Source organism: Hippocampus zosterae, chromosome 2 (assembly GCF_025434085.1).
Source record: "Hippocampus zosterae strain Florida chromosome 2, ASM2543408v3, whole genome shotgun sequence".
Lineage (NCBI taxonomy): Eukaryota > Metazoa > Chordata > Actinopteri > Syngnathiformes > Syngnathidae > Hippocampus > Hippocampus zosterae.
The window spans coordinates 22,819,433-22,846,749 of NC_067452.1; the positions used below are offsets into that span (position 1 = coordinate 22,819,433).

Sequence of the window (27,317 nt, forward strand, 5' to 3'; positions counted from 1 at the left end):
CAAATAGAAAGCAGCAATACGTGTTAATCATCACTATCCCACAAATATATTTGTGACACCATGTCATGACCATGGATTACAGTACTGCTAAACAACCATGTAGGCATGGGAAATTTACAAAAAGTAATGCAAGGTTTTTTTTAATCTTGAACTTGGATTTTGTTTGGCATAAAACCAGTTTTCATGGAGTAACAAATAAAGCATTTAGTGGAAATACGCCTAGCAGCCACACTTATTTACACATTAAGCACAATATATATTGTATGTTGTACAATTCTACATAACAAGAAATTCCACCTCAATCGAATGAGATTTCATATATTGCATGGGATTTTTTTTCTTTCATTCTTCATACATTTTCTCACAGACTTCCTCTCGTGGCACATGTACGACTGACTGAATTACATGTTTAAACTGTGCAGAATGTTACATTTGGCGGGTTGCTGAAGCCTATTCCAGCTGTCTTCGGGCAGCAGGCAAGGTACACCCTGAACCGGTTGACAGCCAATCGCAGGGCACACAGACATGAATGACCATCCGCGCTCACACTCACACCTAGGGACAATTTAGAGTGGTCAATCAGCCTGCCACGCATGTTTTTGGAATGTGGGAGGAAACCGGAGCACCCTGACAAAACCCACACAGGCCCGGGGAGAACATGCAAACTCCACACAGGGAGGCCGGAGCTTGAATTGAACCCGGGACCTCTGCACTGTAAGGTCGATGCGCTAACCACTGGCACACCGCGCCACCCCATTCAACATACAGTAATAACATAATTTGATATGTTGCAGAAACACAAACAAACAGTTTTTGCTTCACTTGAATGGCCATTGCACTGCTCCTTCTAGTGTACGTCCATGTGGTGTACTGGAGTAGATTGCAGACATTTGGATATGCATGGATCTGATCAAAACTCCTCAGTAAACCAGAGTAAGATTAATCTTTCTTCGCGGAGGATAAAGAACCTATGCCTGTGAGTATTGTTGTGAGTGCATAAGTTGCACTATTGTTTGTGTTCAAATATTTAAATAGCTTGAAATATAATGATGCTGATGTTGGTAGTTAGCCCTTGTGTGGTGTTTTGCGTTGTTTGTGAGTATTAAGATAATCAAAAGCAGTTATATAGCTGTTTGAATTACACACCGTGCAATTTTCCTTGTTTTATGTTTAGCTTTTGGTTAAACTTTTAATGAGAGTTGCAATAAACATCTTGAACGCTCCTTTTTCATTTTCAATTATTAAGACTCTGACAAACCTCTACTTATTGTGAAGTGACTTGACTTGACTCGGTTGTCATCATCTGTTCTTGTGAAGACGCCCAGTCATCGATGCTATCTTTTCTTGTTGGAATGACGACTAACTATAAAACCTTGTTTTTTCTTCAACAGGAATCAAAGCAAAAAGCGGTCCTGCACTTCCCCTCCTCCCCGTCATTGCTCCCCAAAGAGGAGAAAGGAGGCTGGCCCGTTGACTTTATGGGCTGGAAGCTCTGATTCGGCTCACAGTGGCACACGGTGGTGGAGGAGCAGAGGCTGGATGTCAGCGGACCCCAGAGAAATACTGTAATAATCCCTGAATGTGATCAACGTATAAAATCATCTGCAGGATAATCTGACGCACAGAGGGAGGCAACACTGTTCCACCTACTCTGGGAATTTGGAATTATTTTCAAAGGTCTATTCAAAAGGTAGGCGATGTTTTTTTTTTTTTTAAATAGCTGTTACATGATCTTTTAACTGTAACGTTCGTATTTAGTAGACCACTATCATGCCTGCACAGAAACTTGGAATAGGTAACATTCAAATCAAACTATTTGTTTCTTGTTATTGTTGCAACGCCGTTTCAAGTTTAAAATGCTCTGCATGGTGCAATTCCTACAATGCAACAAATTGCAGTTTTTTTTGGAAATTTGAATGCAAAATTCTATTCACCGTTCTTGTTTCACCGTAGGCTGTGCAATAATACCTCTGCCTTTGTTTTTCAGATTTCTTTTCTTTTTTATGTATTTTTTTAGTTGTACCCTCGCTCATTGCAATCATTTGCATCAGATAAAATACTTGGCGGGTGTCCGAGATTGAATCAGTCACATCGGCCTCCAACCTCTATTGCACATTTACACTAGATGGCGCAATCTTTTCGACAAGGGAGGATGAAAGGAAATGATATTTGGAAGTCACACGTTCCCATCTGTGTTCCTAAAACTTGCCTTCGCCTTTTTTTGTCTCATCACACTCTACATATACACTAGTTGATGTTATGTTCAGGTGTTACGTAGAAAGACTCAAAAAGAAACACAGTCTCCCCCGGTGGCCCCATTTCGTCTCATGGCCATGACTTCATGCCCACCATATGAGCCAGTCATGCCATTGAGTCACCTTAACTTCGCAAAGACAGAGCAAACAGTGTGGTGGCACTGGTCAGACACGGGAAATGAAACGTGTCTGTTTCCTGTCTCTTGACTTTCCCCGCTTATTAGACAGTCTGTGGCTTCACCAACACACTCTCGCACGTGTCGCCATTCACCTGTCTCTCTCTCAGCATCCAACTCAAACTCATGTGTCCTCGGCGATGATACGACAAATCACTGCTGAGTAGCGGTACTCCAAAGTACTTTCAATTGGGAATCATCCCCCAGGCTGTCGTGGTTCTTTTGTAAGCATCTTTTCTCCCTGCAGCTTGCCACCACATCCAAGTTTGGTGGCCTCAGAGGAGCTGCCAAAGGCAACCTTTTTTTAGGGGCAGCAGTCACCAAATTACAGCCGCTGGGGCACTTGACTCCACCCGGAGCCTGCTGCAGGACCCCGCCTAGCTCAGCCTGTGTTAGGAGGTGTGTGAATAGAAGAGAAGAGCGAGAGAACAGAACAGAACCGAATCGGTCTTGACACATTGGAGAGATTCAAGCAGCAGCAATATAGACAGTGGCAACACATGACAATGCACATATTTGATGATAACGAGCAGCATGAGCTGAAATAAATTCTCTCCCATGCGAATGTGCATGTGAACAAAAGGCAGCAAGAAGCAAAAGCAGCACTTTCCAGCTCAACTGTTTGTGTGTGTTGGACAAAATTGAGAGGTCAGCTAAAACAAGCCCTTTCAAGGAGGGCTTAATTTTCTTTTTTTTTCCCGGACTAAAACACCGTGTCAATGTTCGTGCGAGCGGTGGTGACTTTGGCCCGCAGGCTTGTGAATTTTGGGTTTGTGTTGTTCTAGCTTTATTGGATTGCATTTTATATTGAATTTCTGCTCAGAATAACACAGACTTGTTACAAAACACTTTCTGTAAACATCATAAAAGCCCATGGTCCAACCCGGGCCATGAATAGATTTTCCCTCCACATAACAATAAAAAGTTCAAGCTGCAATGGGCACTTTATGCGTCATTTTATCTGCCCGTGTGTTGATCAGTAGTCAGCTTTGGCCAGGCAGATTTCACTAAATTGCCTTCTGAACGCTGCCCTCCTTTTGGATCAACCTACCTAATAATGTTAACAATAACCAATCGACAGGCCCACCAACCGAAGTCCACCCAAACAAAAACACTCCTTCCTTGTACGTATCTCACCCCCTTCTCGACTTTTCATCCTTTGGACAACAGCGACGTGGCAGCTTTTGCTGAACTCTTGTTCCAGTCTTGACTGCGCTTCCATTGTGCATCTTCTGCACATTTGGCAACTGAGCCATAGAAAATGGGGGAAATGGCAACCTTTCTAAAACCTCAGCTGCTTGTGGTATATGAGCTGGGGATGATACTTTGCAGCAAAGACAGCATATTATGTATCTCCTGAGAGAGGGTGAATGGGGCTACATTATATAAGCAGATTTGAGCATCTTGGAGAGAGAAAAGCTCTTCTCCTGCACTGGCATTTGTTGTTGAATGTACCGGTACTCATTTTTTTGTTTTTTCATCAAGTGGGTGCATGAAATAAAATCATCTGGATCCAGGGATTTTTTTCCAAGTACATCTATTTAACCCTTTCATGCACCCTGCAACCTGATAACATGATAAGCTGTCCACTGTTGTAACTTAGAGGGTTAAAAATAATGTAACTGATTTCAGATAATTTGCTGCTGTTCAGCCACTTGATGAAATAAAACTGAGTAAATTCAACACACCATTTTTTTCCTCACTCTAGAAGTCATTTGAAAAAAAAACCCAGACATTTTTGTGAGGTTTGAATCTAAATCACAAGTAATGAGTAGTTTGATTTCAAAGTGTGTCAGTGGGAGCTAAATGACTCACTTAAGACTCAACACGGTGGGCTGCAACGTGTTCCAGGGGGATTATTCTTGCCACGCAGGCACACGAAGCAAAATCTGGCAGCAATATCAGATACTGGTGATGGATGGAAGCTCTGACAGGTAGCCAACACGTGATGGATTGTCCACGTTGAAAATGTGAAGCTTATCTCAGATGCTCGGTGTGCGAACCTTGAAAGAAAACTACGCATCGACGCCTAAGTGCATAACTACGCAAAACTCAATCAAGACATACTCTTTGCAAAATCCCGAAATTAATTCCATGAATTCAGTGAGTGAATGCGGGTGACCAAATGAGTTTGTGCAGGAAGATACAGTACGAGTGGAGAAATCTCTCTTTGGTTTTCAGGGAAATTGGGAACGTGGGATTCTTCCTGCACTTAGTTGGGCTCGAAGTATGTGGCAGTTTGAGCGCCACAGACACACACGAGTTCCAAAAGAACATAATTGAGGCGTGGTCATGTGTGGTCAATTTACTGGTTTCATTTTGGACGGAGTTTCGGGTGGTTTACTTGACAGTAGTCCAGTGTTTCTTCAGCCAATTCTTCTTTTTCTCGCTCAATAATTTCCCCGTCACACCTCAGACTTGACTCAGCGGTGCCTAATTGTCTCATTGGTTTCCATCTTTTTTATTTATTTATTTATTTATTTATTTATTTTTAATATGTATTATATTCATTCAATCTGGTTGGCTCCTTTCTTCAGAATTAAACCGGATGTAGAGACGATAGGAATTTATACCGAATAAATGATCACAGAGTGGCTGGAATGTAGGTGAGTAAATGGTAGCCATGTTTTTTTTTTGTTTTTAAAAAGTGCTTGCTTGCTTTTATTCCTTTCCATCCTTCATTCCCCTTTCTAGTGCTTTCCTCTGCAAGGCCTCATCTCGCGCCACGTCCAGACAAACTGCAGACAAATCATCGGTTTGACCACATCGAAAACCCTCTCTCTGATTAGGGTACATATTTTTAGATTGACAATATATTTGTGATATCTCCCATAATTTTGTGCTGCACACGTTGCAGAAATTCTAGGTGCCTGCTGGTGTTGTGTTGCAGCCATTCTCTGTGCGCCATTGTGCGATGTGGTATAAATGTGTCGTCGTGGCTGCGTCCCGTTGGTTTCATTCTTCTGACCAAACCAAGGCCGCGGCTGTTATTTCTTTGCTGCAAAACAGTATAATTTGGCTGCTATTTATATTGCTGGGAACGGTCTGCGAGGGCCAGATCAGGTCCACGTCATACAATTTCTTTTTTTTTCTTCCACATTTAAAGTGGAAGAAAGGAGCCGTTATTTCGGACCTCCGCATTCTTGCGAAGGTGCTTGTGGTGAACAGAAATCTCGAGATTGGTGTGAGAAGGCAAGCCAATTAATTGCCGGCTAAATGAACAAAACATTCCTTGTAATGGAATTTAATGTGCCACAAAGTTTCTCAATGCGCAGTCCACAAATCTGAATGGTAACATGCTCAAGGTTTCACCAATGAGATGAACCGTTCAGGCACTTTATGTACATCGGTTGAAAATCTTGCGGTCTTATTGTAAGCCAGTAAGTGGTCTAATTGAAAGCAGTGGTTCTCAAACTTTTTACACCAATACCACCCCCAAAAAATACTGAAAAGTACCCCCCATTAAAATACAGCATTGTACTAAGTGTTCATCAAAAACGAGACACTGATTTGATGCGCAAAAAGTATTTCTAAAAATATTGGAAGGCACTTCAACATTACGCGTTTAGAAAAATAAAACTGCGCTTAAATATAGAAAAATGTATTGCACATATAAGTTTTCCTTACAAGTGAGCTTAACTTGGGCAATGATTCTTTCTCGCACCACTAGAGAGTGCCCGCGTACCACAAGTGGTGCGTGTGCCACACTTTGTGAATTACTGATTTAAATAATATCCATAATGTATAACGCTCTACATGCACAAAAACATTTCTTTTTTCTTTTAAAAAATGCTTTATAAAGTTGGTTATAATGAACCGAAAAAGTCCCAAACTGCCATGTACCGTCAAATCTTGTGAATCCACAAACCTGTGTATAATACGGTCCACCAGCAAATCACTCTTAAAATGCAATTTCTTTATAATACTGTCCCCCAATTTGAGGTTATTCTTTATTATCAGAGTGAATAATCGGAATCAATAGATATTCGAAACCTAAGAGGAAAGTGTAAAAGTTTAAAATAATTATGCTCTTTTCCCATACCCATGAAACAATTCTTCAAAGTATACTGAAGAAAAAAGTGTCTGTTGAATTTACTTGGTTACTTCATCAAGTGGCTACTACACAAAATCCAAACGTTTTATAGGAGGTGTTTAATTGGGATTAAAAAAAAAAAATCTATCCGGCTTCAGATTATTCAATTTCATTTTACCACTTAATGAAATAAAATTGAGTAAATTCAGCGCAACAATTTGTTTTCTGTGTATTTTTTAACATGTTTTTGAAATCTTGTTCTTGCTCTTTTCACTCTTTTCGTAAACGTGGTTAGTTATTTTTTATTTATTTGCTTTACTATTAAATCTATTTAACTCTGGTACTGCTTTTAAATATTATACTTTTAACTCCAATATTGAATTAAAAACCCAACACTGAAACTAGCTCAATGCCAGTCTTGGTCAAAACCATTTACTGTGTTGTTATTATATATATGTTTTTACACAAAATTGCTATGTTATCATCTCTCTGAGCCTTGTCAAATGTCTACTTGAGCTTGAATATGTTGCAAATCAGAAGGAGCTGCTGGTGCAGACGGCACGGAAGCTGTCGGCACCGTGAGCTCAACACCAGTCCCAGCACAGTTTGAAATTAGGCTGCTTCATGGGATTAGCACTGATGCTAAAGAGCAGCAGTTCCAATTAGTAGGGTCACTCTAATTTTTCTTGGGATTAGACCGAGCGTGTTTCTGTCTCAGAGTCAGCACAGGCAGAATAAATCAAGTTGACACTTTTGTAGGTCTTCTGTTAGGACCGTGTGCATGTGCAGTCTGACATCAGGGGCTGACATGCTATTCGAGAAGAACACACACACTTGCACTTGCTCTTAGCCCCGTTCCCCCATTTGAATGAATTGCATCTTTGTGAGGCTGCACCGTTGCAATAATTTCCACCTCTAAACTAGCCACGAAGAGACCTGACCTCAACTCGGTGTGCAGGAAGCAGACGCCGGCATTTTGTGGTCGGAGTGGCTTCAGTTCCCTGAACGGATTCTTAGGTCCCTTTTGGTGCAGTGTAAACTTCTGAGATGTGTAGTTTAGTTTCATCAGACTGTATCATATTATTACAAAGAGCGTTAATCACTATACTTAGCTCCCAAAGCACCGGCAATGATTGGCTTGTTCGAAGGCAAAGGGAAAAACATTTGCTTTTGGCCTACGTCTGGTCGTCTTTGGGTGGGAACGCCTTCGTTTTAAGTCGTGCGAACATGTTAGCCGCCGTGAGGAGCTAATACAGATAAAATCAAGTCAACAAAGCCTGGTCCAATCTTGACGAGATGTTTCCACAGACTTATTTGCAATGTATCAAATTCTCCTCCTCTTCATTTTGCTGTGTTTGTTTTCTTTGAAGGTGTCCCAAGCAAAGATGCAGTCCTGTTGTTCCTTCCTACTATTACTATGCGTGGCCCAGCTGCTCTCCCCGTCCGCTGCCCTGCCGTTTGAGCAGAAAGGCTTCTGGGATTTTGCCTTGGACAGTCTGGACATTGACATGAAGGCCATGATGAAGGATGAGGAAGAAGGATCAGCCATTGAAGAGTTGCCCCCTCCGGACATGCCCATGTGCCCCTTCGGCTGCCAGTGTCGACTCAAAGTGGTCCAGTGCTCTGACCTCGGTCAGTGAGTGTGTGTTTCTCTGTGTCAGTGTGTAAGCGTGTGTATTCGTGTTGTTGGGGGAGTGGGGGGAACAAGGAAATGTATCCGTGGTGCTTGTCCACACTAAATGTGCAAGATATTTAAACGAGCCCGTGGGGAAAGCACATTTTAATGACACACAGCTGAATAACGTGATGACTGCAAGTCTGAGCGCTGCACGACTCTTGCTGCTCCAGATAGCAAAGTTTTGTTCTAATAGGAAAGAGACATATTCCTTGAAGAGAGTGTATTTTGACAAGTGAAAGGGTCTCTTTCCGGGATTCTCGGTTCCAGATTCTGTTCGTAGATACTGAGCGGACGATAAGATTTAGTCCGAAAATAAGTGGAGCTGTGATGCGGACCGGAGGACGTTGATGGATTGAGGGGGACCAAATGAGCGAAGGACTGAGGGCGGCGGAGAGAAAATCAGGATGATCTTGAACAAATAACCAACACCGTTTCATGTTCAGGGCAATGCGTTTTCACAGGAATTTAGTAGGAAAGAGGACGGTTGCACAAATGTTCAATTGGATCCAACAGGGACCTCTCAAGTTTTACTTTTCAACTGACATTTCTTGAAAACCTTTCTTCATACTTCAGTTCCCTTTTGGATTGAAAGTGAAAGGCCTTCCATGATCAAGAAGTTCAGGTGCTTTCACCTCAACTTTTGGAGACCAGCATCGAAGGAAATCTACACAGACATGAAGTTCAAACCATTTCCAGCAAGATACACGTCACAACGGTCCATCTGTTTTGGTGACACTCTGACCCTCAGATAAATTTCGCTGGCATCGCGTGGTGACCTTGCATGTCCGGAACATCACTTTTCAGCAAACTCTCCAAAAAAAACATGTTTGTTGAGCCATTACCATTGCATCAAGTCATTTTTAACACTTCAATTGGTTAATAATTTGTCAAACAAATAGACCAGTGTGGGAACTCGCCAATATTATCGAATTGTGGAAAAAAAAAGACCAGATATTGACCAAATTTGGACGTTGGAGGTTTCCATCTGACATAGCGTGCCTATTAACATTGCTCCAGGTAGGATCATAAATGTAAAGAGTCAACCTGATAAATACTCTGTCACGATTCCAAATGTAAGCTATAATAATCGCGTAAACGCGATCAAAACTCCATCAAACATGATGTTCAGCAATCACCTCTTGAATTAACGATTCTCAAATTTTCCTGTCCACGTTGCTTGGACCAAAACTACGGTGATCAGCCATCTCGGCAGGTATGAAGATTGTCAACTTTCTCCAAGTTTGTGTTTCGACATAACGGTGGTGTTGATTCATCACTTTGTGAACTCTCTGTATTTACTGTGGAGCCCTGATGTTTCTGCAGAGGATAAATGTGGAAGCATATAATTTCCTGAATGCTTATTTAGAACAGATGTGTGTTTGGCAGTGGTGTCTGTCTCCTCTCCGTGTGCATCCCCAAATGATGTTCAGTATTTGTCTGGAGGGGTGCTGGGGTTTGACAGGGTGCCAGTTTTGTCAGTCTGGGGCGAGACCTTTGAGCTGTGTGGCTTTACGGGTGAAATCTGCGGTCGGGGGTTTTAGATCGCTGGAGAGGCATTTTGATCGGTGTGCTTCTCGAATGTTTGTTCAACTTTCATGCTGCATTCCACATTTAAGGGGGTCAATTGCAGCAGGCTTGCTGAAAACTGCTCAGGCACAGACAAAAATTAAGTAAGTAAATCTTCAACTCACATCATGAGATTATGCTCCAAGAGGAAGGAACATTCAGGAATAGATTTGAAATGTCAAATAAAAGTCCACACACCGTTCCTGCAACTTGAATCCTTCTCAGGATTGCTCACGTGGATTTGAACCGAAACCGGAGGGCACCGCGGCGTTCGATCCATGGTGGTGAAAGGGAGGGCGCGGCTGGTTACAGCCAAAGCCGTATCTAAACTTGACTCTGAATGGACAGCTGTGGCTGGTAGATGTGGTCTGCGGAATGCTGGATCCCAATGGGAGAGCTGGTACGAGCTGCCAAGCTGACCTTCCTGCATCATGCAGGCGGTTACTATCAGGTTCGCTTAAGCAACTGACTACATTTGTTACACATATGCGCATTTCTTTATGATGCGGTTCATGACCAAGTCCAACCAGTGTCATTTGGCTCCAGTGACCAAATATTGAGGTAGAGGTGTATTTCGAACCATTTGGAGACGAATAGAGTATCATCATACGCTGGTGCCTTGAGATAGAATGGTGACCAATCCGGGGTGTGGTCCACCTCTCGTCCAAAGTCAGCTGGGAGAGCTCACCAGTAACCCTGAAGAGGATTGATAGTAAAGGAAACGGGTGGATGTATCCCATATAATTAACTTTTTATTTGGAAGTAGCAAAAAATATGCTTCCTCAAACCATGGTGTCGCTGACTGTACGGTGACACCGTTTTGTGTACTAATTTTTTTTCCCCAAAGTCATTCGGAACAAGACACTTAAGCCGTCAGCCGTCGACTTCATAACACACGCGATAACTCACAACCAACAGAGTGCTGGCTTCTGCTGTTTCCTTTTCATTTAATAGCAGAAGCTTGATACCGATGGTACTTAAATCGTCGCCTTTGAGATTTTGGTCAAATGAAGACCAGACAGGAAACATCTGCTGGCCCCACCGTGTGTGTGTGTGTGTGTGTGTGTGTGTGTGTGTGTGTGTGTATAAACGTGCATGTCTTTATTTGCATGCAACCAGTTATGTGCCACTTTGACGTCTGTGAGTGACCTCCATGGTTGTATCCTATGTCCATCTCTCATTAAAATAAGGCCCCAGAAACCCAAAGTGCTCATTTGACATTGCGTGGCACGACGATCGGTTTGAGTTGCAGGCCTTCTTTTCCTGAAGTCTAAGTTCGGATATCCCAAGTGGTGGCACAGTGAACACAAACCAGCTTTTAAGAGTTTTGCTTCACAAGTTACCCGTGTGAAGTGTTTAATGGAGTATGGCTCCCTTCTGTGTTTTTGTTGGTCTGCAGGTCTGAGTGAGGTGCCAAGTAACATTCCTCCTGACACCAGGTTCCTGGATCTTCAGAACAACCATATCACAGAGCTGAGAGAGAATGACTTCAAGGGCCTCACAGATTTATACGTAAGACAAACACGCAGTCGGGTAGCATTTAAATTGAGGTCTGCTGGTTGTGATACCGACTTAGCTGATATTAGCCTCATTGGTAGTGTAAAATATCATTAAGAACCTCCACTTCCTAAGAGACTGATTTTCTTTTTTTCGCCCTTGTCATCTTAAATTGTGTGAAAACTGAAGTCTTAGGCTAAATGGGAGTAATCAACTTCACATTGTTTCTCATTTTGCAGACACACTTTTCACACATTCTCTAGCACCAAGACTTAGACGGGCAGACAAGACAGCATGCGATAAGCTCTTTTTTGTTGTCTATTACGCTACCCCGTAACTGACTTGCTCTTCACAGGGATTATCTCTGAGGAACAACTACATCTCCAAGGTCCATCCCAGGGCATTCATCCCTCTCCAGAGCATGCAGAAGCTCTACTTCTCCAAGAATCTGCTGACCAGCATCCCCAAGAACTTGCCTGCCTCCTTGGTTGAGATCAGGATCCACGAGAATCTCATCAGGAAGGTGCAGGCTGGTGCCTTCGCAGGACTGGGCAACATGAACTGCATAGGTCAAAGATGCCAAACAAAACTCTGTGTTATTCACTTGGGCGCTCGTGATGAAAGGGTCTTTGTGTTGACATAAAGTTGTGTCCTCTCTCTTGCAGAGATGGGAGCAAACCCCATCCAGAACAGTGGATTTGAGCCTGGTGCCTTCAAGGGTCTGAAACTGAACTTTTTGCGCATCTCAGACAGCAGACTGACTGGCGTGCCCAAAGGTATTTGCTCTTTGCGACCGACAGGCAAAATACATTTCTAATAGAAACATCATGTGAAAACAGGACAGTAGTTGAGCTCAAGGTTACCTCAGAGCAAGGAGGTTCCGGGTTTGTGGGACTGGGTCAGTTCTTTCTGGGCAGCTTTTCTGCAGCTACCGTGGCTTTCTCCTGCAGTTCAATAAACATGTTGAATCAAGACGACACATTTGCCATTGGTGTGAATCTCAGTTCAGCATGTACCACAACTTTCATCGTCCATCATCTGGGATAGAAATCATCCCCCCTGTGAGCCTAAACAAGATCCTGAACAAGATCAGCAGTGTAGAAAAGGAGAGATAAATTGATGATTGGCACAATGACCCTTTCAATATGTTATGAAAGTATGGACTCTGACAAAATTATTTAATTTCCGAGCACGACGTCTTCATTTTTTTGTTCATTTATCCCTACCTTGTCTCATACCATAAATGCTTGTTACTGTTGCTTCTCTTTTCCCTTTTTAGGTGGGCTACAGGTCTGAAATAAAGTACAGTTCATGAATTTGATGAATCATGTGCATGATGAGAAACTCAACCAGTCCAAATTGGAACGCAAAAAGAGTTGTGGAGTCTTGCAGAGACAAACGTGTGTTTTTCTTTCAGATCTCCCTGATAGTCTCCATGAGCTTCACCTTGACCACAATGAGATCCAGGCTGTGGAATTGGAGGACCTGAAACGCTACAAGAACCTGTTCAGGTAACCTCCAGCCAAAAGCCATTTGACACTTTTTCCACAACATCAACATAAACCAAAATGGTTGAGAACTTTTAACAATTGTTGTCGTGAGCTGTATCGTTCGTTTTTAAATGCAAAAACTGAAACGAATGCGCATCAGCGACAGTTCCAGATTGTGCCTAAGGAATTACCAGTCAAAGTGAACCGAGTGACACCATTTGGTGGAGGCAGTACAGTATCTTCATTTAAGACAATGCCAAGAGACGAACTGCTTGCCACAACATTACGTTTTTTTTTTTTAGAGACTAACTCCAAAATTTTGGAGAACAAAGAATAGAGAGTAGCCTGCCAACAGTCCTGACCTCAACCCTCTATGGAACACTTGTGGGATCGTACTCAATTTACACAGAAATAATCTACCAAAACACACAATTGTGAGCTTTGTTTTATGTTGTGTTCCTTTTTTTATTACAACAGGCTTAAATAACACCTTTTGAGAAGGAATGACAACAGCTTGTGTGTGTGTGTTTGAAATTGACCTTAACACGAAATATAAAACAAAGGGAATTACACTCATCGCATTTAACCAAAGCGCATTTACCTAGATTTACGTGAGCATCCTTGCTGAATGCCAACACACAATGCAAAACGCCATAGACAGGCTAAAACAACTGCCATTAATGCCGCACGCACAAATGATCAACCTTTAGAAATTAGCTACATTTGATATAAAATCTCGATAATTCTGTGACTGAAGGTACAACTTACCCCCTTGTTCCCTTTTGCTCCAGGTTGGGCCTTAGTTTCAATCACATCCGTAACATTGAGAATGGAAGTCTTGCCTTTGTACCGAGGCTGAGAGAGCTGCACCTGGACAACAATCGTCTCTCCATTGTTCCCAAAGGTCTCCCGGATATGAAATACTTACAGGTGAGTCGACGGCACAGATGTCAAAGTCAAGGCCCAGGGGCCAGATCTGGCGAGCCACATCATTTTATGTGGCCCGCGAAAGCAAATCAAGCATGTCAAGTTCCATCATGCTTGCTAAAGGCTGAAGCAAAATTTCAAATTGTCATATGTAGTCCTCAATAACAGTCATTATTCTTGACACCTGATTTTAAAACTAGTTTTCCATCATTTTGTGGTAGGCTGTGTATGTAATATATGGAAACCTTTAGATGGTTTCCCAAAATTCATAACGGCCCTCCAAGGGAAACCATAACTACAATGTGGCCCAGGACAAAAAAAATGAGTTTGACACCGCTGGTCTAAGGCAACCTGCAACTATGTCATGTTTTTGCAAGGACGCATCAAAAGTGTTGTACTTTTGCTCTCCAGGTGGTGTACCTCCACAACAACTACATCGGCAAGGTGGATTTGAATGCCTTCTGTCCTAAAGGAGCAGGAATGAAGAGAGCTTTCTATCATGGCATCAGTCTCTTCTCCAACCCCGTCAACTACTGGGAGGTGCAGCCCGCAACATTCCGCTGCGTCAGCGACCGACTGGCCGTTCAGTTCGGAAACTACAAAAAGTAGAAAGGGGTTTGTTCGGGGATGCAGAGTATGAAGGGCAAGTGATGGAGAAATGAAGAAAACCATTTAAATTAATAAACTTTCAAAATATTTGAGAAGATTGGAAATTTCTTTAATGGTAGTGTTTCTTTGAGGGGAGGGAAGCGGATAAAATAGACCGACCACCAGCGTAAAACTTCAAAGTTTTATTTTCTAAATTCAGTTTCAGTTGAGAGGGAAGAATGTTTGTCCCAAGCCATAATATATATATAAAAAAGAGAAAAATCCCCCATTGCACAATGACGCAGTTTAATTAAAAAACAAAACAAAAAACGATTAACCATGGAGGGGAACCCCCCGAGACCCCCCTGCCCAAAAAGCCCCACGTTATAGATCTTGAAATCTAGAGACATTTGCTTTTTAGGACTTTGAGTGTTGTACATTGGGAGAGTTGCTCAGGTCTTGTCTTTAAATTTAGCAACATCTAGTGTTTCTCACCATTGCAAGAAACAAAGACTTTTTGAACAGAAATGTAGATACTAATTCAAGTTCGGTTAAGTGTTTTCTTTCGACTTGGGGTTCGCTTGACCGAGCGGCCTCTTCTCACCAGTAAACATGTTTTACATTTACCTAACTGAACCTCCAGCTTTTCTGTGTCAAGGGACTCTCTTGTGCCTTTTATCTCTAGTCCGCTGTCTGTAAGCAGTCCTTAAGGGGGACCCAAGTCGTAGCATTGTGCCCCATTTTAAGTGACAACACGCACCGGCTTTGCTGACTGACTCTAAAAAAATGATCGTGTACACATAGTGCTGCAAACTAAAGTAGTGTTGATGCATTGTTTTGCACAGTTTCTGCTCACTTTATCTCCGCTTGGTAACGCAAAAGCGCTTTAACCACACACATGTTGTCCTGTCTCCACTCTGTAACCTGACAAGCTACTGCTGCATGTGAATAAAGACATTTCGAAATGCTGCATTAAGCCCGAGAGCAAACGCTGGGTCCAATATCATATTGCAGAAATATTAAACAAGGCAAACGTTTATTAGAATGAAGCAAACACATTCTACTATTATCATCATCGTATAACTCTTATCATTTTAATTGTTCGATGTCACTGGGTCCTTATTGGAATTGACACGTACTGGCTTGAACGCATGAATCTGTCGTCAATTGAAATATCCATATCTTATGTTTAATGGTGCTACATGTACATTCCCCCCCAGTGTAAACCTTCACAGATTATTACCAACACAACAGAATGCAAATAAATTATGTCAAAGATGTGTATGTGCCATTTTGCAGCGATAGGTCGACATAGTCAGTATCTATCCACCCTGTCAATTTACCATTCCTTCAACTTAATTTCCATCCATCATCCATCCACTTGGATGTTCCCATTCACGTTTGTTTCTTTTGCACCAAGTCACTTGGTATGGATTATCTGTCGATAGCAAGTCTCTAGCGATACCTCGGCAAAGCATATAACACTAATGTAACATTCTGATGAAGCGTGGGTTGATTGATTGAGTGGATTCGAAAATGGATGGATGGATGATTGGTAATGCCTGGACCACGAGGCACAAGGATGACACAAAAGAAAAGCAGATGATCTAACTCAATACCTGCACGCAACAAAATGACGAGATAAACAATACATGGTTATATTGTAGATACTTTTATGTCGCACTACAAGAAATATTGTAATATAGCACTGCTTTTTTTGTGACCTTTCCAAGTTAGGAACACGAAAACAATCTGATCTTTCACATCCCATACCAGTCAGGTTTCAGATTATGTAATTGCGCAACTCTTCTAGCTCCTGAAACATCAATGATTTAACAATTTTAAATGAGCTGCAACAGCACATTTAAGTGTTTGTTGTGGACACATTGGACAAATGTTGAAGTGTTATTGCAAACAACGAGCTTTTCTTGGTGAACAACAAATGATCCGTTCATGCTAATGGTGATACATACCTGTAAGTACAGTATCCTCCCTCCCCATAGACTGGGCATAGTATATGGAACAAAAAATGCATCCTGACCTGCTTTGGACACTTCAACCCATGGAATTTCGTGCAACTCTTTACCAGTGGAGCAAAAAAATGTGACCTGAACCAGTAAAACACGTTGGGTTTGGAAAGCAAATGTAACAGTTTAAATTTGGCAGGGTTGTTAACAAGAGTCCCAAGGCCCAAGAGTCCTACTCTGTTCTTTTATCCAGCCTTTTTACCCTCAAGAGTTCTGTTATACTTCATCCATCCATCCATTTTCTAACCCACTTATCCTAACAAAGGTCGCATGCATGCTGGAACCCATCCCAGCTGTCTTTAGGTAGAAGGCGCGATACACCCTGAACTGGTCGCCAGCCAATCACAGAGCACACATGGACAGACAACTATTTGTGCTCACAATCACACCTAAGGACTATTTGGAGTGTTCCATTAACCTGTCCTGCATGTTTTTGGAATGAGCGAGGAAGCGGGAATGCTCTGAGAAGAAACCCACGCAGGCACGGGGAGAACATGCAAATTCTACACAGGAGGGCCGAAGCCGGAATTGAACCCGGTACCTCTGCACCGTAAGGCCGACGTCCTAACCAGTTGGCCACCCCCAAACAATGGAAAAAAAATATCCAAAATCATCAAGGTCAATTCAGTACATAAAATATCTTGCTAAGCGTATTCTCTCACCTGCTTTGACTTCCTTGTGTGACATCTCATTCTGAATTCATCAGGTTTGCCAGATATTCCCTCATTGCAAGACGTACAACCATTCACACTCACAATCACGTGTAGGGACAATTTGGAGTCTTGCATTAAAATGTGATGCATGTTTTTGGAATGTGGGAGGAAACCAAAGTACCCTGAGAAAGCCACACAGGCACGGGGAGAACATGCAAACTCCACACAAGGAAGTCGTCCGTAGCTGGAATCGAACCCTGCACCTCTGCACTGTGAGGCAAACGTACTAACCAGTTGGTCACCATGCCACCCTGCGTTCTTTTTTTATTATTCTTTATCCACATTACTGTATTTAGTATTTTTATTTGCATTGTCAAATGTATTTTAAATACATTTATTTACTTAAATAAATGCAATAAAAAGGTGACAGACATTACAATTAACCTTTGAACTCACCAGTTGCCGTGAATACAAGCGACTAAGAGGGCGTGCGAAGAAGGGGCAGGTGGGTTTCAAAAAAGGCGCTCGTTGACTACGCGCTGATGGAGCCGACGTCGCTGCGCACAGCGCACTCGCCCGTGTTTACAGTGCGCCGACGTGCGTCGCAATCCCAACATGCGTTTGCATTTCAACTCGTCTGCAGCCCTTCGATTCCGCCCCCAGATGAGCGATTAACTGCGAAGCAAGACGGAGAGGAGGAGGAGCGAGCAGCAGTTTGGAAACAAACTGGATCTTTTGCTCCATCGCCTCTTTGAGGAGGCTGGCTGCGGCCTGTGCGTTGTCGGCGGAAGCCTCGGGCTGGATTGGAAATGTCGCAGCGGCGACGCGCTAGCTGGTGAGTGGGCAGTGGGCAGCAGAGATTGTAAACACAGCAGAATTCGGAGCTGGCGTGCGGCCAACGAGTCGATTCAAACACGTTCGCTCGGACCTGTTGTTGTTGTTGGGGGTGATTGCCTTGCAACAACGACGGTGATGGGCTAATCATCCGGAGCACAGATGCTACTGCCTTATTTACTTGCATCTTACCGCTCCATTTCACAGCTCCGTTGTGAAGGTTGAAAAAAAACAACGCCAACAGTGAATAGCGCTATAAACGCAGGCGTACCAAGCCTGCTCTTGCGGGCAATTGTGCAGACTGAAAAGAGAGCTGTGACGTTGGAGTCATTTGATCTGCAGGGATCATGCAGCGCCGCTTGCTCCACAGACGCACGGAAATGCCACCTCGCTGAATCAGGACAGAAACATGACATTTAGTTCAGGTTGCGTGTCAGTCGCACGGGTTAAGTTACATTTGCAGCAGACACTTTTGTAGCTATCGTGCACGACTGCATATCGATGCCTTTCAGAGCGAATTGGGAGAATGCTTCCTGTCACAGAGTGGCTGGAATGAGACCTGCAAGGATCAGCAGCAATATTCCCAGTAAAGTAACTAACTAGAGTAGCACTCGGTGGAGCAGGTGCACAGACAACAACAAAAGAGAATGGGCTACTTTTAGCGGGGTTATCATTTAGTTTTTGTTGTTGTTGTTGTTGAACAGTAGTTCGTATTTATTTCATTTGAACTTTTGTGTATTAATTCAGTTCTTGTAATGAATATTTAGAGCGAATTTGTTATTTTTTTTTAATTAGGTAGATTTTTTGTGTGTGTGTGTGTGTGTGTTTTAGTATTTAAGTAGTGTGTGATTAAGTTAACTCCCATCCTCAGACAACTGTTTGACATTCTCCTACTGTAAATAAGTATAGGATTACGAAAATAAATACATTTAAAATGAACCTTAAAATCTCCATCCGTCCAACCATTTCTAATCCGCTTATCCTCACGAAGGTCGTGGGCGTGCTGGAGCCAATCGCAGGGGACACGTGTAGATGAGCTACCTCAATCACACCTAGGGATAATTGAGAGTGTTCCGTTAGCCTGCCATGTATGTTTTTTGGAATGTGGGAGGAAACTCAAGTACCTGGATAAATCCTATGTAGGCACAGAGAGAATATGCAAACTCCACACAGGAAGGCCCGGCCGGAATCGAACCCTGCTTCTCTGCACTGTGAGGCGGAAGTGTTAACCGGTCGCCCACTGTGCCGCCCTCCTTGTATATGATCATAATTGTAATAACAATCCCTCACAGTATACAAACAGAGTCATTGTCAGTACGTCAAGCTTTCTTCCAATGAAAATGTCTCTTTTCCTTGTCTTCCGCATCGAACCCTGTTCCCCGTAGTTACTTTGTATTTTGGCAGATAAAAAGGTACTTTTCAACTTTCATGTATCTACTTCTGGGTCCAAATTGCGCTCCTCACCTGACATCACTGTCATCTTGCTTGTGTTTTCTTTAGTGAGACTGGGAGGTGATGGCAGTCCAGACTGAGCTTCACCAATACGACCATCTGTCACCGGCGATGCGCGGCCTTCTCGCGCACGCCTGAACCTTCAGCCTTTGTTGTCCCTCCATCCCCTCCTCTTCCCCTCCTTGCCTCCGCCCTCCCCCATAACTGCAGCCACCTCTCCAGTGTGTACGATCAGCATACTTGATTATGGCATGCTGCGGCCACTCTCTGGGCTCCCCGTGCACGCTGGCCTTGCTGGTGGGCTTCCAATTTGCCTTTGTGCTCTACTTCTCCCTGGGGGGCTTCAGAGGCTTGGTGTCCGTCCTGGTGCACACCACAGAGCAAGAGTTTGACTACTCGCGACCCCACGACGTCTACACCAACCTCAGTCATCTGAGAGCACCGCCTCCCCCGCCTCGGAACGCTGGCACTGGAGCTCCAACGACAGGACCACCACTTGCAACCTGCCAGATTGTGTCTCCTCTGTTGGGTGAGGGAGCAAATATACGAAAGATACAATGGTTCCTTGAGATGCAAGTGACTCGCCTTTTTTTTTTTTTTTGGAGATACACCCAGTCAGTTGGCCTGTTTTTTTCTGCTTTGAGTTGCGAGCGCAGACTTGAGAGATGAGCGCTTTATGGTGACGGGTGACTCAACTCACTGAACATTTCATCAAAGATTAGGCTTCAAGCTGTATATTCCCACACTTCGCTGAGGTTTACTGTCAAGCAAAACAGCATGAAAAAAGAATTGCACATTGAGAATTGAAAGCAATCACCTATAGTCTTGGCTACTTGAATGCTAGCAACAAAAAAAAAAAGGCAAAATCCACAGAGACACGAGCTAGCAGTTGTGCATTTTTTCGCGGCAGTGCTGTTACCCTTTACCTCTTCCAATGCCAGACATTCTCAAAAAAGAAAACCTTGAGTGGCAGTTGTAATGGGTTGGTTTCACCCAACCCCCCCACCCCACCCCCCCCAACAAAACAGAAGGCAAGCTATTTGTGAAAAGATATAGTTTAAGCACAACTTTGACGCTAATCATTTTTAACACTTTGATCAATCACAAGCTCCTTGCATTGGTAGCTTTTTTTTAACGGTCAATCCTGACTTATGAGTTTACACATTGTTGTGAAACACGATGAGCTCATTCAAAAGGGAGCCAATGCTGCCATCTGATGAGAATTCTTCTTCCTTAACTTTCACATCTAAATGATCAAACCAGATTTGGCCAAGACCTTTTTCCGCCCATTCCCATTAAAACTAAATTAATATGAGGGAAATTGACGTTGAAGTCCTTGTTAGGACTCTCGTTGGCTGCATTTCAAGTCAACGGCGCGTGAAGAGTTAATCATCAGCTATATGAATACAAACGGTGCTGCAACCCATGCAAACGGGCCATAAAAGAAGACTCGCAGGTACACAGCATGTGTTCTGCATCCGCTGCAACTAATGACGCATATATTACTTTCATACATGGAGCCCCGGGATGAGAAGCTGAGCCTCCATTTCAGTATATCAGTATGTTTGTCTTCTACCGTCCCCGGTTGGCCTTGGTGCATCCACCAGAATGAGCAGCACAATTGAAGCAATGGAGAAAGATGATTTGTGATACAAGTGGTCAAGAAACAAATGTCACTGATATCTCAAGGCACCACTACCGTCTGATTCGACATAGTGGAAAGGATTTTATGTCATATGGAAAAACATTTCCTTTCCCCACAGTTGGGCCCGTGTCTGTCCACCTTTCCTCGCCTCTGACTTTGGAGGAAATCAGAACGAAAAACCCCTTGGTGTTGCCCGGTGGACGCTACCGTCCACCGGACTGTGAGCCTCGGCACCACACTGCCATCGTGGTGCCGTACCGGAACCGACAGACGCACCTTCTTGCTCTCCTCTACCACCTTCATCCTTTCCTGCAAAGGCAACAGATCCACTACAGCATCTACATCGTGCAACAGGTCAGGAGAAGGATTCCATTGATGATAATTGTTCATTTCAAGTAATGTCATCAACGTTCCTCATTTGGGTCACCATTAATGGTTGTGAAGCGCCAGATACAAATACGGGCCATGGTTTGATACCTACCGTACTTAGTATGTTTTGGCGCACAATAAGAGTAACTTCTTTTTCTCTCAAAGCAATCTATTTTGTTTGTCAGCAAAAACAGCATTTTGCATTTTACAGCACAATCATTAGCTTGTTTTTATAAGGTGTTGTGTTCTGTTCTCTGATAGGGAAGATTCTAAAAATCGCATCCATTTATTTCATCAATAACTTCATTGTTATTGCACAGTTTTTCATGTACGCACCTTGAATGTAGCTTGAGTCTAACCGCTCCAGCCGATCCAACGCTAAGGTGACGAGGCGTTGGACGCGCATTTATAAATGTTTGGCGATAAAAAGAAAGCTGACATCAGAGGCAACTCCTGCAGTCACCTGTCGTGTGTCCTGCACACATTAAGGAGAAGCTCGGTCTTGTTATTATGATGTGTCGTGCAGGTGCTTCTTCAAATTTTCGCCCTTCAAAACTTGTGCTCATGCTAGCGTGTTTATGTGTCTTGCAGTGGGGGAACGGTACCTTCAACCGAGCCAAGCTGCTGAATGTTGGCGTGCGGGAAGCTCTCCGAGATGAAGACTGGAACTGCATCTTCCTCCATGATGTTGATCTGCTGCCCGAGAACGACCACAATACCTACACTTGCCACAAACAGTTTCCCACACACCTGTCCGTGGCCATGGACAAGTTCAAATACAGGTAGAATGCCCACCATGAGTATTTGCAGAAAATCAACGTCACGTAGTTACTGTTTGAGACTCCGGGGGTACTTCATTCCTTCTCCCTTTGGTACAATTCCCACTAAGGCATCCATATGGCAGACCTGGCCAAAGTACGGCTACCGTCTGGCCAGTCCACAGTGTCTGCACTCGTAATTTTCTCAAAGTCACAAATAAAAATGAGCGTGACTTTTTTTTTTGTGCTGCTTTTATTTTGTTGTGCACACATGCAGACGTTACAAGCGAGCAAGAATTATGACTTGTGTATCTGCAGTGTTGCCAACACGGTGACATTTTTGCTAAATTTGGTGGCATTTTTTGTCCTGACCGCACTTATTTTTCACTTCTGCTTGATTGATTGATTTAAGATTCCCAATTATGAATGCCTGATGAGCTAACAAGTTCAAAACATCAGCACATTTAAAAGTAAACCTCATCGCCACTTTGTAGACATGGTTTCGCATAATGTTCAGTTGTGCATCTATGGAATTTTAATGGCTGCTTTTAAGTTTGTTGACATTTTTGATTTCTTAATTATAATAACATGGAGGGCAGCTAATCAAGTAACAGTTTATGAAACGAGATAATTTAATGCTTTATGTAAATACATGAATATGGAGCACAGTTTTGGTTGCCGTGTTTACATGGCCCTCAACAGTCTTTCCAGTTTCTCCTGTGGAAAATGCATTGCCCAGTCCTAGTTCGATGGTCGGCAACACGCGGCTCTCGAGCCGCGTTCGGCTCTTTAACGCCCCCAGTGGCTCCTTAGAGCTTTTTCAAAAATGTTTGAAAATGGAAAAAGATGGGAGGGAAATATATTTTTTTGTTTTAATATGGTTTCTGTCAGAGGACAAACATGACACAAACATTATTAACGTTTTCCAATGCTGTAAAAACGTGTCGAATAAATAATAAATGTCAACATTTCATCAACGAATATTTGCGTCATAGCCTGCGACACACGTTTCTATTACCAGGGCGGGATGTCAGTCAGGCGGCTGTTGTGAAAAAAAAAAGACAACTACAAAAACAACAACCCAGCTGCCTTTCATGTACCATTCACCGAGGGTACTTGCTAAGAATGGGAATCTGTGCGGCCAAGAGAAGCATTTTTAAACGGTACAGGTGAGCTACAATAGTTGGCACGCTGCGAAAGTGCGTCCTGTGCCTCGTTCATCTTAGCGGCCGTTATGGCTGTTGCTGGCATGCGTGTGCGGTAACGGGTTGATCGCAGGAGTTTGGTTGTTCGAAAAGTAGATCTTCCGTCAAAAAAGTTTGGGCACCCCTCCTCGACAGGATGAACTGCAGGGGGGGGGGAGGACCTTTTAATCATGAATGTTTGTTGTGTATTTGTAACCAACTTCGTCATGTTGATAGCAGGCTAATATAGCTCATTTAGATACTTACAGCATGCGTTGCCTTCATTATAAGGCATTTTTAGATTTTGCGGCTCCAGATTTGTTTGTTTATTTTGGTACAATATGGCTCTTTCAACATTTTGGGTTGCCGACCCCTGGGCTAGTTAATGGACTCCCAGGTAATGCTTGTATCTTTTCGGTAGCTGAAAAAAACTTAACAAGACAGTATTTCTAAGATGTCTCTCTGAGGAAAACACAACAGAGACAACCTACTAGGCCCCTAAAATTAGAAAAATAAATAAATGAATAAATACAATTGAAATGTTTCAAAGTAATCCATCAGAATTCAGGCATTGTCTTCTAGTTCCAGTTTACTGTATAACGTTCTGTCCGAATTTTATTTCTGTGCTCTGAGATGTTCTAATCAACATCTTACGTTTGCTGTATGACCCTCACAGGCTACCATACCTACAGTATTTTGGTGGGGTTTCTGCTGTGACTCCGGACCAGTACATGAAGATGAACGGCTTCCCCAACCAGTATTGGGGCTGGGGGGGAGAGGATGATGACATCGCAGCAAGGTAAAACGTGTGGTCGACTCATCATGATCATCTTTGGCTTTTGTCACTCATCATTTTCTACGTTTGCTCCCGCACGTTTCTTTGTTTTCACTCTTCATTCTTTGTGAGCTAACAGCATCACTCATCTTCACATCACCTCCCGCTCATGTGGCTTTGCTGTGTGTCTCAGTGAGCGCAGTGAGTATGTTTGCATGGAAAAGCTCGTCGGGTGGGGCTTCTCCCTTTGCCGCTTCCCTTCCACTACTTCCTGTTAGGAGACGCACTTGAATGCATCACATGCATTCACATCCAAACGTGTAGTGGTCGCCAGGCAAGTGCAGCCAAGAGTCAGCTGCCAAATAATGACATGTTTCTAGGCACGAGGAAAAGCAGAAAAGTATTCACAGGGAACTTGACGAAACAGATTAAACTACCATCTTGACGGATCTGCACGGGTAACAAACGGCTTGAAACATTTGTTGTGCTGCAAAAGTGTTTTTTTTTCCTCATCTCATTTGTTGCCACTACTGGAAACCTATTATCCCTACCTCGATGATCAAACATACATAATAACTCATACAAGCACCAAGACTGAATGACAGTAGGCTACAAATCAATCGAGAACAAAACAAATCACAGGCGGTAGAATATGAAGGCAGCCGGAGACAAAATCTGCCATAGTCCAAAAAATGCAGATATTTAAATTTCATGTGGGACTTCAAAACGCTTGCAAACATTTGGACATGAAACAAGCTAAAATAAAATTAATATTGCTGTCTCTATTTGTGCATCTTTGACATGAGTTGGATTATTTTGAGTAGCATACGAACCACACTGAAAGAGAATTCAACGAAGCTCATCATGAGATTGCAATTTGGCCATGATGCGAAGGAAAAAAACAACAACTAATCATCGGAATCTGAGTTCATGTTCGGTGCCCATCTGCCTTTCCCAGTGAAATATAACAAGTGCATTTAGCAGGAGTGTCATCAATGGTAGTGATAGCAGTCAGTGTTTTATTTTGAATCTGATTTTCCTTGAATGTTAATGTTCTGCTCTTTTTCACGATTGTCTGCTGCTCAACCAGAGTGCGTCTGTCTGGCATGAAAATTGTGCGCCCCCCAGTGGCCGTCGGTCATTACAAAATGATCAAGCATAGAGGAGACCGAGGCAATGAGCAAAATCCACACAGGTACGGACTGCAGTCGTCGGCTCAGTATCAGCATAAAGTGCTTTTGGCGTCCTCGTCAGAGTCACTCGGTCATCATGAAAACGGAGCAAGATCATTCAACTTTTAGGTCGTAGACAAACAATTGCACACACATCCGTACCATAAAAAGTCTCTCATAATGTGTGTATTTGATATTATTTTACAATTGTTTAAATTGGATGTGCATGATAAAATATTCATGTAACAGCCAACAAAATATTTTTCTCTATTCCAACAGATACTTTTTTTACAACCAAACTTTTTGTCTTTCTTGAATGGATTATATATTTATACATTCATAATTTTTATTACAGTTGGATGTTGTCAATCTCCAAAAAAGTCCACGATGTCAAAATGAAATATCAGCTGAAATCTACCAGAAAGTCAAACAATTTTTGTTAAACAGTAACATTCAGCTTGCAAACTGAATCATGTTGCCAAGTGATGGGCTGCTGTCTCCCATGACATGTAATTTTTAATTCACGCATGCACACACATGAGCGCGTGCGCACACACACACACACACACACACACACACACGAATATGAAGCTCAGAGGGAAATTGTTCTTTTTTGGGTGAAATGGGGGAACGTCTCAAAGGTAGCTAATAGTGATATTGACTCAGTTATGTTCTAACCCTCACAATTATTTTTACGCACGCATAATGCCATTTGTATGTCAAACGGATTTGAAAATTCTAGATTTGACCTCCTGAAAAGGACCAGACTCAACTGGCGCTCTGATGGCCTCAACTCTCTGACGTACGAGCTCCTCTCCAAAGAACAGGAACCTCTCTACACTAACCTCACTGTCAACATCGGAGAAGAGCCCCATCACCCTCAGGGGAAAACGGCGACCGCTCTGCATCCACGTAGCGCCTCTAAGACCGGATCCGCGGATCATCAGGAAACCAAATTGTCAGAGAGCAAAGCAGCTGTTTTAGTAAATGTGACAAGACCTGATGGCATGAAGACAGAAGCTTCTCAGACAAAGGCAGCTAATGAGATGACACAGGCGAAAACAAATGTGAATGTTTCTCATCTGTAGCACCAAATGGCTTTTCTTCTTCACTTTTTTATTTTATTTTATTTTTTTGTGGGAATGCTTGTAGGACTTGATGGGTGAGCCTGGGCTTTCTCGAACTAGACTGGGCCGTACAAGTCAAATCTCCCGCAAGTGAATAACCCAGCTGCTAACCCGCAACTGCATCTGGTGTGCTGCGACCCCCCCCCCCCCCAAAAAAAACGCGTGCCTTCTCTTTTAAAGCGCTTTTCTAAACTCGTACCGAGCAGAGATTCATCTGATCTCTCCTGCCTTGTGGCAAACGTTGGAAAGCAAGGGAGGGTGCGATTTCAAAGACAATAAGTTTGCTCCAGGGTTGCTGTTTTCTAAAAGTGTGCATCAAGGTCACTATAGATTATATTTATATAGAGAAATCTCTTTATTTGTTTACCAGTTTATATTTTTTGTTGGGTGCCTCTCTCTTTGAGTTTTAGTTTCTAGACAATCAAACCACATAGGGGAACAGATCGTTTATTCTACGACTCAGCATATATTAGCTATCATGGCTGTCAGATAATCATACACTGGGCATGATGCTGTATTTGTTCGTGATACTACTAGAGGAATGCTTCTTGATATTGTGGTGTTGTTCTCTTTCCCACGTATAAAAAAAACAAAACAAAACTTGCAGATATTTAAAGCGCATCATTCACGATGTAGTGTCTATAGTGTCCAAATGTGGTTCCATATCAAAAGTGGCAACAGTGACACTTAAAGAGTGTGTATTTACTCAGATTGAACGCATCTTCATAGAGGTTATCTATGTACATGTTAGCATGAAATTGTGTCGATTAGTTTTTTCATTCATTTAAACGGACGAAGTGGGAATTGGAAAAGATATTGAAAGCATTTCTAAGGAAGATTTTACTGTATTCGGACTATAGATATTTATTTTTTAACTCAGCCATTTTGAATGTCACATCGAAGTTTGACAGGAGGAGAAGGGTACTTTGTGTGCGTGTGCACGCGAGTGTGCGCGCGCGCGCGGGGAGAGAGAGGGCGGGGCGTTCTGGTTGCATAGTTTGCTGTTTTGCATAAATTTGTTGAAAGACATTATTTCAAATATGATGCTTTTATTCATGGTCTGCAATTATCGCAGTAGAGATACCAATTTGAATGTATCGAATGATTGTTT

General features: G+C 42.8%; 2 protein-coding genes across 3 annotated transcripts; both read left to right on the forward strand.

Moving 5' to 3' along the window:
* Positions 1–1,403: 1,403 nt before the first annotated feature.
* On the forward strand, positions 1,404–15,490 carry bgnb (biglycan b). Of its 2 annotated transcripts, XM_052057266.1 has the most exons (9): positions 1,404–1,690; positions 1,759–1,795; positions 7,835–8,096; positions 11,108–11,220; positions 11,561–11,774; positions 11,871–11,981; positions 12,623–12,716; positions 13,487–13,625; positions 14,034–15,490. In XM_052057266.1, exons 3-9 carry the CDS (start codon positions 7,850–7,852, stop codon positions 14,229–14,231), a joined length of 1,116 nt encoding a protein of 371 aa, XP_051913226.1. In that variant the 5' UTR covers positions 1,404–1,690; positions 1,759–1,795; positions 7,835–7,849; the 3' UTR covers positions 14,232–15,490. The 2 variants fall into 2 exon arrangements, with proteins under 2 accessions (XP_051913226.1, XP_051913225.1); XM_052057265.1 differs by lacking the exon at positions 1,759–1,795 and having other exon boundaries at positions 1,406–1,690.
* Positions 15,491–17,383: 1,893 nt separating this feature from the next.
* b4galt3 (UDP-Gal:betaGlcNAc beta 1,4- galactosyltransferase, polypeptide 3) lies at positions 17,384–26,343 on the forward strand. The gene is made up of 7 exons (XM_052057253.1): positions 17,384–17,725; positions 19,225–19,705; positions 20,940–21,175; positions 21,782–21,972; positions 23,809–23,931; positions 24,998–25,102; positions 25,822–26,343. The coding sequence occupies exons 2-7, from the start codon at positions 19,423–19,425 to the stop codon at positions 26,165–26,167; spliced, it is 1,284 nt and encodes a 427-aa protein (XP_051913213.1). The 5' UTR covers positions 17,384–17,725; positions 19,225–19,422; the 3' UTR covers positions 26,168–26,343.
* The last annotated feature ends 974 nt before the right edge of the window (positions 26,344–27,317 follow it).

Bases quoted from the DNA above. Each gene is read 5' to 3' on its own strand.
- bgnb (XM_052057266.1), top strand. From the start codon at position 7,850: ATGCAGTCCTGTTGTTCCTTCCTACTATTACTATGCGTGGCCCAGCTG. The intron at 11,775-11,870 runs GTCAAAGATGCC...TCTCTCTTGCAG, and splicing joins GGGCAACATGAACTGCATAG to AGATGGGAGCAAACCCCATC. The intron at 11,982-12,622 runs GTATTTGCTCTT...TTTTTCTTTCAG, and splicing joins ACTGACTGGCGTGCCCAAAG to ATCTCCCTGATAGTCTCCAT.
- b4galt3 (XM_052057253.1), top strand. From the start codon at position 19,423: ATGGCATGCTGCGGCCACTCTCTGGGCTCCCCGTGCACGCTGGCCTTG. The intron at 19,706-20,939 runs GTGAGGGAGCAA...CTTTCCCCACAG, and splicing joins GATTGTGTCTCCTCTGTTGG to TTGGGCCCGTGTCTGTCCAC. The intron at 25,103-25,821 runs GTACGGACTGCA...TGAAAATTCTAG, and splicing joins AATGAGCAAAATCCACACAG to ATTTGACCTCCTGAAAAGGA.